Source organism: Hippocampus comes, unplaced genomic scaffold (genome assembly GCF_001891065.2).
Source record: "Hippocampus comes isolate QL1 unplaced genomic scaffold, H_comes_QL1_v1.1 scaffold366, whole genome shotgun sequence".
NCBI classification, from domain to species: Eukaryota; Metazoa; Chordata; class Actinopteri; order Syngnathiformes; family Syngnathidae; genus Hippocampus; species Hippocampus comes.
In genome coordinates, this window is record NW_017805541.1 from 257835 (window position 1) to 268109 (window position 10275).

Consider the following 10275-nt stretch of genomic DNA (forward strand, 5'->3'; position numbering starts at 1 on the left):
TTTTATTATCTGTGTAAGCCGCACAGGCCGTGAGAAACCGTTGATATTGGACCAGCTGGGAATGTTGTTGTCTGAACTTTCAGGCCGAGAACGTGCTCGAGCTGAATTTGGGTTTGTTTTTTTTTTTGTTTTGTTTTGTTTTTTGCTTTTAATGGCGAATGTTTTATATAATGATATGTGATATCTGTTTAGGAGGAGGTTCTGTTTTTTCTGTTTTATTTAACATGATCCACTTCTGCGAAAGGAAAGGAAATTAAGTTCCAAAAAGCTTTTTTTTTTTTGGCGAATGTTTTATATAATGATATGTGATATCTGTTTAGGAGGAGGTTCTGTTTTTTCTGTTTTATTTAACATGATCCACTTCTGCGAAAGGAAAGGAAATTAAGTTCCAAAAAGCTTTTTTTTTTTTTTTCCTCGCTCTCTCTTTACAATATCAGTTCGTATAGGAGGAAGTCTGCTGTTACTAGGAACTACTCCTGTCATGTGTCGTCTTGCTGTTTGGGTAAAAACATGTTTTTCTGTGTGGGCAGCATATGTTTCAACAGTGAAGCAGAATTATGAAGCTATTTTGTCATGCACACTTTGGAGGTGATGTTACTGAACACTGACAACAACAAACGTGACTTTGTAAACCACTCTTCACGTTCAATTATAATGGAGTTCTAATCATAACCGCATGGTTGTTAGTCTCTCCTGTTCATTTTCTTTTCTCCTTGTCTTGGTACAGAAAATTGAGCACTGCTACAAACATAACCCGGGAAGAAAAAAAAAAACGCCAGCTAGCATTATAAGCAACTTTTACCTTCGCCATTACAAGGTGTCCTGACGTTTACCGGGATAAAGTCTGTTCCAATTCTGTCACTTAAATGTCACTGATGTGTTGATCAAGTTCAGTTTAAGTTCCAAAAAAATATTTTACGAACCTAAAAGTACTTGGTATTGATGATACTGGCTCCAGTATCTACTTGGTATCGATACCAAAATCTCAGGCACCGATATCATCAATGTCACACTTCTCTGGATTAGGTTCATTTAAAGTTTGCAATAACATTCTGTTCAGACTTTGTTGTCCGTTGCTGAGCTTCACTGGCAGGCAGATTTGTAAAGTAGGCCGACTGTGCATCACATCACCGCGTGTTGGTGTTTCCACGAAAATATATGAAGCCCAAAGTGGCTCATGAGGGCTTTTCGTAAACCTGTTTTTCGAGTCCCTGTTGCTGAAAAGCCCCCGTCGCACATAAACCCGGTTTAGTCCACTTACCGCAGTCCGAGGATCACACTTGTCAGCACATTTTCTACGGCATGGCGACACGCCCACGTGCTTCCTCCCAGCCCGGGAAGCTTTCCTTCCTCCAGACCTCCAAGGCCAATACGGCCTTGCGACCAAGGGCCGTGTCCTCGCGCTCGGGCTCCGTGCTGGAAGACGAGCTGTCGTGCCCGGTCTGCTGCGAGATCTTCAAGGAGCCCGTGGTGCTCAAGTGCAGCCACAGCTTCTGCCGGGCATGCCTGCAGCAGTTTTGGAATAAGAAGGCGGCCCGCCGCGAGTGCCCCATCTGCCGCAGGAAATGCTATTGGCTTTTTTTTTTTAAAACGATTTTTGTCTTGTCAAGTTAAACAAATTCTAAAAGACAAATCTTCCTGTAATGTTTTCTCTAAGTCAGGGGTGTCAAACTAAAAAAAAAAAAATCAGCCTTTTATTTGGTTATTGGAATTTTATTCTGCCGATGTTAGAATCAGCGCCGGCTACCAAAATTCCACATCTAATTGCGTCACCATGCTTATTACGGTTTTGGAATAACTGTTTACAGTATGGCCATTGTTTTACTGGGCTTTAGGGAACTCTGGCGAGCAACAAAAGAACCCCCCCCCCTAAAATAAACATCTGTTCTAAAAATATCGTTAATGCAGTGATACCAAGTATGTGCTTTTTGTACTGTCATTTCAAACAGTTGTCCTTCAATTGCAAAGAATTTGCATGTGTAAATTGTCCCATCCTTCCTTTGTACCCTGCTGACTATGACAATTGGATTGTGATGCTGTTGTTATTGAGCCTTTGCTCATGTGCCTAGCGGCAACGACACGACGATCGCCGTAATTAGTTGCATTCCCGCGCCGACTCGCATTTGCGAAATTTTTTATGAATGCTCAAAGTAATTGCCTTTTTATGCCCTTTTTGCATTTGACATTAAATGTGGAACGATGCTGCTTTTGCCAACGAATCAGTGAAACACAAAATCATTTTGTCAAGCATTTATGAATATTAATACATAATACGTTAATTCATTTATAGACTTGCCTTTGTGGTTTATATTTAATACAGAGCAGGGCTTCAATTCCAAACCTGTATGAATTGTGTCCTTCCACTCCTGGCCATTCTTTGACATGTCACGGCATCGCCCTCAGGAGGAGCTGAAGAAGGATCTGATTCCCCTGAAGAAGAATCTGCGGCGCCTGTATGAAGCCAAGCAGGAGTGTGATGACACAACTGTGCACATCAAGGTATCAACAAACATGCGAGCGAGTGAGTTGAGTGAGTGAGGGGGACGGTGCGAATGAGGGTCCCGCATGACCCCTGATGTCACTACGGCTGCCGCGCCTCAGCCCCAAGGGTTGTGTTTTTTTTCCACGCGGAAAATTTGGCCTTGCCGCGACAGAATGCTTTGAAAACATTCGAACGTGATGAAAGATGTGTGGAAGGTAAATAATGGGCAAAGTTTTGGACGCGCTTTTTCATTTAATAGAATGAGAAAGTGTCTTGTGTTCTTTATCGAAAATGTTAGAATCAACATAATACAGTGAGAACATCAGGCTGACTTTCAAGTTGTTCAAATTTATTTGTCATACAAGTGGAAAATGGAAGTAAAATTCTATAAGACTAAACAGGAATTTTTGATGAGCAATCATAAAACCTTCATGACCTGTAAAGAATTTAATGTTGTTATTCAAGCATAAAAAAAAAACGTGGCTCTCCAAGTTCCACCGTCATTAAAAATTAGAATACAGTCGCATAGTATGCCTAAGTGTTCAACAAAAAAAGACGTTTTATTCCTAAGCATTATATTTAATACTATTGTAAACTACTGCCACATGATACAGTTTGAACATTGATGCTGTGCTTAAATTCAGGAAAACAGTTTTAAATGTGTCTACATCCTGATTCAATGTAAATTGCACATAAAAAAAATCAGGTAGTTAAAAAGAAACAGTTCTTAGAAATTAAATGCAGACGTATTGAACTTCAAAGTTAAATACAACTGAACTGTACTTAGGCATACCATTAGAGGGCGCTTGTGTGCCACGAATTATCTTCAATGAGCCTACCTGACTTGCACATTCGTTAAACTTTGGAGGGTTCCACTCCTTTACTTCTTTTTTGTATTTGTTTGTTGTTGACTCATTTGTGTACATTTGTGTTTGTGTGTCAGAACCAGACTCAAGCCACGGAGCAGCAGCTCAGAGGGGACTTTGAGCAGCTGCGTGACTTCCTGCAAAAGGAGGAAACGGCGCGGCTGGCCGCCGTACAGCAGGAGGCGGAGGAGAAGAAGGAGCTGGTGAGGAAGAAGGCCGACGGCCTCACCAGGGACATACTGACCTTCTCGCACGCGGTCATCGCTGTGGAGAACGAGATCGCGTCGGCCGACGTGCTCTTCCTGCAGGTGACTTTGCATTTTGTCGCTCATCTGCCAGGCGAGCGGACACACTTAATATAAAGTTCTGCTCAGTTTTCAGAGCTGGGGTGGGAAAAGTTTGGTGTCCAGGGCCATGTTGCGATTTTTAAAACAGTCAGCAGGGCTGAGTCAATTTGTAAAATAAGTAGGTTGAATAAATATGGATACGAAAATGTGAAATTATTTTAATGGTGAAATATGCTCACATAATTTCATACAAGTGGAAAATGGAAGTAAAATTCTATAAGACTAAACAGGAATTTTTGATGAGCAATCATAAAACTTTCATGACCTGTAAAGAATTTCATGTTGTCATTCAAGCATAAAAAATAAGTGGCTCTCCAAGTTCCACCGTCATTAAAAATTAGAATACAGTCGCATAGTATGCCTAAGTGTTCACCAAAAAAAAGACACGTTTTATTTCTCAGCACTATATTTAATACTACTGTAAACTACTGTCTCATGATACAGTTTGAACATTGATGCTGTGCTTAAATTCAGGAAAACAATTTTAAATGTGTCTACATCATGATTCAATGTAAATTTATTGCACATAAAAAAAATCAGGTGGTTAAAAAGAGACTGTTCTTTTACATTTAAATGCAGATGTATTGAACTTCAAAGTTAAATAGAACTGAACTGTACGCATACCATTAGAGTGCGCTTGTGCGCCACGAGTTATCTTCAATGAACCTACCTGACTTGCACATTCGTTAATCTTTGGGTTGTTCCACTCCTTTATTTCTTGATTGTATTTGCGTGTTCTTGACTCATTTGTGTAAATTTTTGTTTGCGTGTCAGAACCAGACTCAAGCCACGGAGCAGCAGCTCAGAGGGGACTTTGAGCAGCTGCGTGACTTCCTGCAAAAGGAGGAAACGGCGCGGCTGGGCGCCGGACAGCAGGGGGCGCTGACCTTCTCGCACGCGGTCATCGCTGTGGAGAACGAGATCGCGTCAGCCGACGTGCTCTTCCTGCAGGTGACTTTGCATTTTGTCGCTCATCTGCCAGGCTAGCGGACACACTTAATATAAAGTTCTGCTCAGTTTTCAGAGCTGGGGTGAGAAAAGTTTGGTGTCCAGGGCCATGTTGCGATTTTTAAAACAGTCAGCAGGGCTGAGTCAATTTGTAAAATAAGTAGGTTGAATAAATATGGATACGAAAATGTGAAATTATTTTAATGGTGAAATATGCTCACATAATTAACAACTTTCTGTTGTAAAACTGTTTTTATTTTTTTATGTAAAGTCGTATTTATGGTTGTGCAATTTTAATTCATTTATTTATGTATATGAAAGAGTTATTTCACAACATGAAAAAAAGTAAAACCTTTAACTTTCTGTAAAACACGATTTCATTTCAATAAAATCCTACTTCCTGCAGAGTTTTCTAAAATTTCTAATTGATTACATTTTAACGTTTTATTTCTCAGCACTATATTTAATACTACTGTAAACTACTGTCTCATGATACAGTTTGAACATTGATGCTGTGCTTAAATTCAGGAAAACAATTTTAAATGTGTCTACATCATGATTCAATGTAAATTTATTGCACATAAAAAAAATCAGGTGGTTAAAAAGAGACTGTTCTTTTACATTTAAATGCAGATGTATTGAACTTCAAAGTTAAATAGAACTGAACTGTACTGAGGCATACCATTAGAGGGCGCTTGTGTGCCACGAATTATCTTCAATGAGCCTACCTGACTTGCACATTCGTTAAACTTTGGAGGGTTCCACTCCTTTACTTCTTTTTTGTATTTGTTTGTTGTTGACTCATTTGTGTACATTTGTGTTTGTGTGTCAGAACCAGACTCAAGCCACGGAGCAGCAGCTCAGAGGGGACTTTGAGCAGCTGCGTGACTTCCTGCAAAAGGAGGAAGCGGCGCGGCTGGGCGCCGCACAGCAGGGTACAGCAGGAGGCGGAGGAGAAGAAGGAGCTGGTGAGGAAGAAGGCCGACGGCCTCACCAGGGACATACTGACCTTCTCGCACGCGGTCATCGCTGTGGAGAACGAGATCGCGTCGGCCGACGTGCTCTTCCTGCAGGTGACTTTGCATTTTGTCGCTCATCTGCCAGGCGAGCGGACACACTTAATATAAAGTTCTGCTCAGTTTTCAGAGCTGGGGTGGGAAAAGTTTGGTGTCCAGGGCCATGTTGCGATTTTTAAAACAGTCAGCAGGGCTGAGTCAATTTGTAAAATAAGTAGGTTGAATAAATATGGATGCGAAAATGTGAAATTATTTTAATGGTGAAATATGCTCACATAATTAACAACTTTCTGTTGTAAAAATGTTTTTATTTTTTTATGTAAAGTCGTAATTATGGTTGTGCAATTTTAATTCATTTATTTAAGTATATGAAAGTTATTTCACAACATGAAAAAAGGAAAACCTTTAACTTTCTGTAAAACACAATTTTATTTCAATAAAATCCTACTTCATGTAGATTTTTCTAAAATTTCTAATTGATTACATTTTAACCAATTCACCAAGTATTTGGTGACATGAACTAACGAAGTTGATGCTAAATTTTAAATTTTACTGACATCTTTATTTACTAAAATTTTAATGTTTGACAGTTTAATCTTTTTCATGTAGCTTGCTGAAATAAAATACTAATTCATGCTCAAGTAATGTCAATGTAAATAAGTAATCTATTATTTCATAAAATAAATGCAAAATTAATTTGTTTGCCATTTTTTGTCATTTGTTTTGTCATAAGTAAACAATTACTTGAAAATGTATGAATATATATTTTTTTAAGTTCAGGTAGAATAGTTTATTAAAATCTAAACACTTATTCATGATCATTTTTATTTTATTTGTATGTAATGAAATTACAAATTTTAAATGTGTCTACATCATGATTCAATGTAAATTTATTGCACATAAAAAAAATCAGGTGGTTAAAAAGAGACTGTTCTTTTACATTTAAATGCAGATGTATTGAACTTCAAAGTTAAATAGAACTGAACTGTACTGAGGCATACCATTAGAGGGCGCTTGTGCGCCACGAGTTATCTTCAATGAACCTACCTGACTTGCACATTCGTTAATCTTTGGGTTGTTCCACTCCTTTATTTCTTGATTGTATTTGCGTGTTCTTGACTCATTTGTGTAAATTTGTGTTTGCGTGTCAGAACCAGACTCAAGCCACGGAGCAGCAGCTCAGAGGGGACTTTGAGCAGCTGCGTGACTTCCTGCAAAAGGAGGATATTTACACGAGATGAAATGACCAATTATCGATTGAGAAATGAATCAAAAATATAAAACATGAATGGAAGACAATATTCTAAGTATCAATTTCATCATACAAGTGTAAAAATAAGTTAACCACTGTAAAATAAAACTCAAATAAAACCACCCTTCCTTTGTAGACATGTAAAAGGCAACAGGAGATTTTGAAGTTAGTTTTCTGGAATCATGCTGCAACTGCAAGTGATGTATGGACAACCTAACTTGTGTATTCTGATGTGACTAATCTTGATCGGACACGCTAGTACTAAAAGCTCTTTTCATTTTTAATTGTAGAATTATTCCAAGACAAAGAAAAGGTAAGCGTGTTTATCTTCATGACCACATGATAGCATAACCGTGAGATAAAATGCTAACAGCTGTTTTTATTTTTTTATGTAAAGTCGTATTTATGGTTGTGCAATTTTAATTCATTTATTTATGTATATGAAAGAGTTATTTCACAACATGAAAAAAAGTAAAACCTTTAACTTTCTGTAAAACACGATTTCATTTCAATAAAATCCTACTTCCTGCAGAGTTTTCTAAAATTTCTAATTGATTACATTTTAAGCAATTAATGACATCTTTATTATTATTTATTAAAATTAACTGTTTCACAGTTCAATCTTTTTCATGTAGCTTGCTGTAATAAAATACTAATTCATGCTGAAGTAATGTAAATGTAAATAATTATTTCGGAAAATTAATGCAAAATTAATTAGTTTATTTTGCCTTTTTTTTTTGTCATAAGTAAACAATTACCGGTACTTGATTTGAAGTATGATTTTTTTTTTTAAATTTCATGTAAAATTGTTTTTTAAAATCAAAACACTTATTCATGCTCATTTTTATTTTATTTGTATGTAATGAAATTACAATTAACCAAGATATTACTTACACGATATGAAGTGACCAACTTTCGATTGAGAAATGAATAAAAAAATATAAAACATGAATGGAAGACAATCAATATTCTATGTATCAATTTCATCATACAAGTGTAAAAATAAGTTAACCACTGTAAAATAAAACTCAAATAAAACCACCCTTCCTTTGTAGACATGTAAAAGGCAACAGGAGATTTTGAAGTTACATTTCTGGAATCATGCTGCAACTGCGAGTGATGTATGGACAACCTAACTTGTGTATTCTGATGTGACTAATCTTGATCGGACACGCTAGTACTAAAAGCTCTTTTCATTTTTAATTGTAGAATTATTCCAAGACAAAGAAAAGGTAAGCGTGTTTATCTCCATGACCACATGATAGCATAACCGTGAGATAAAATGCTAACAGTGGATTTTTTTTTTTGGTTCAAAGGGCAGAGATCCCCCAGAAGGACCCGGAAAAAGTGCCTGGAGCGCTTATCAACGTGGCCAAGCACGTCAGTTCCCTCAAGTACCACATTTGGGAGAAGATGGTGGAGGTGGTTCAGTACAGTAAGGAAATTCCAATCCTACTTTTATGTAAACTAGCCTCTTTTCTTGTTACCACGACAACCGTCGTGGAGCTTGGGGATTGCACTTTGCCAAAGCAGTGTGTGGGATTTCAAACCCGCAAAGACATTTAAAACATTTTCACTCGTGGAAGCATAACTTCATTTGCTATGCTGTGCGGTTGTTTGTTTTAGCGCCCATCACCCTGGATCCCAACACAGCGTACTCGTGGTTGTCCATTTCCAAGGACCTCACCTGCGTAGCCAACAGCGGCTCCCTCCAGCAGCTCCCGGACAACCCGGAGCGTTTTGGCCACTTCGTCTTCGCGTTGGGCTCGGAAGGCTTCACGTCGGGCCGCCACGCCTGGGAGGTGGAGGTGGGTGACAAGGAGGACTGGATGCTCGGGGTGGTCAAGGAGTCCATCGACAGGAAAGGTCGCATCTCCGGCTGCCCCGAGGGAGGCTTTTGGATGATCTCACACTACGAGGGCGAATACTCGGCCATGACCAGGCCCAGCACCCCCTTGCGCGTGGAGGCCGAGCTGAGCAGAGTCAGGGTGCAGCTGGACTATGACGCCGGCAAGGTGATTTTCTCCAATCCGGTCAGCATGACGCCCATCTACACCTTCACCGACTTCTTTGCAGACAAGATGTATCCATTCTTTTGCCCCGGGGCAAACATCAATGGGAATAACCCCAACCCACTCAAGATTTGCCCTGCTAATGTGGCGGTGTGGAACAGCGCCACATGGTGATGGAACTCAGAAAGTCACAACTCATGACATCAAGAATCACCTCAAAACACACATTTGGTTTTGGTCTTTCTGATCCTGCTGCATCTGTCTATCAATCTCAATATCAACCACTTATCATTTGTCCATTGACTTGAAACAAACAAACAAAAAAAAAAACCCTACTTATTGACATTGATGTGATACCTCACCACATATACTGTATCTGGTTTTTCCTGAGAGAGTCATGGGTTGGGCAACTTACTCTCATCTGGCCCGCCGTGCAATTCTTAAAACGACCAAAACATCATATGAACTCTCATTTTAACCGTGAGACATTTCTTGTCTGTTTATTCTTTCAAAGTTCTGTTTTGATTACGCGATCAAGCCAGTGATCTCTGCAGCCAATATGAGCCGTAGTGGTTAACCAACTATTGCATCACTGTGGACTTTGTTGTGCTCACCAATATTACAGTGAGGTGTGTTTATGTATTATCAGAGGTTAGATGAATCCAATCTGAGCTAGTAAAAGAGCGTCAGGTCTTTGTGCCTACCTCTTGAAATAAATATCGTGTTAAAATTCTTTACAGTATAATCCAGGGTGGCCCTAGAGTTTGGATAATGGAGCTCATGTATGGAGTTCTCATGCAAAGCGCACCAAACTTTGCATTACAACTGTTGGAAATCAAATTGAATAAGTTATTTGTTAATACCCCAACTGAATAAAATGTTGAGATGTGATTTGATTAAAATGTATATATTTCTGCCTAATTGTATGACGGTCAAAGCTGTACTGGAGTGCAATACAGGAGCATGCCTGTACTTCTCTTTCTTGACAATAGGTGGTGCTAGCTTGCCTTGACATGGCATCCTTAATGGCATCCCTGATTGTCCTTCGTGTCACATCGGTATGTGCTTACTATGGCTTACGGATGTCAAAATACATTATTTTGTTTCCGTTTTTTTCAGCGCCAAACATAGACGCCATTAAACATTTACATTATTATTATTTTTTTAAATTAGCATACATTCTGAATTTGAGGGACCTGTAAGGCGTCAACGTACAGTAAATTCTCACCAATGACAATTCAGTTCAATCTCTCAGAAGTGTCCAAAGTAACCCAAATAATTTGTATATCATTGGACAAAACTACGAATAAAACTCAGAAGACAACCTGGTGCATATGGAATGCACAGAAGCA

General features: G+C 38.9%; 1 protein-coding gene across 1 annotated transcript in view; it reads left to right on the plus strand.

The window, feature by feature from the left end:
• LOC109521449 (tripartite motif-containing protein 35-like) overlaps positions 1–9819 on the plus strand; it is a 12758-nt gene extending 2939 nt beyond the window's left edge. Inside the window, exons 2-6 of the mRNA XM_019879282.1 lie at positions 2404–2499; positions 3426–3656; positions 7202–7224; positions 8228–8346; positions 8538–9819. Coding sequence (XP_019734841.1) covers positions 2404–2499; positions 3426–3656; positions 7202–7224; positions 8228–8346; positions 8538–9097 — 1029 coding nt within the window. The 3' untranslated portion in view covers positions 9098–9819. The remainder of the gene's footprint in view (positions 1–2403; positions 2500–3425; positions 3657–7201; positions 7225–8227; positions 8347–8537) is intronic.
• The last annotated feature ends 456 nt before the right edge of the window (positions 9820–10275 follow it).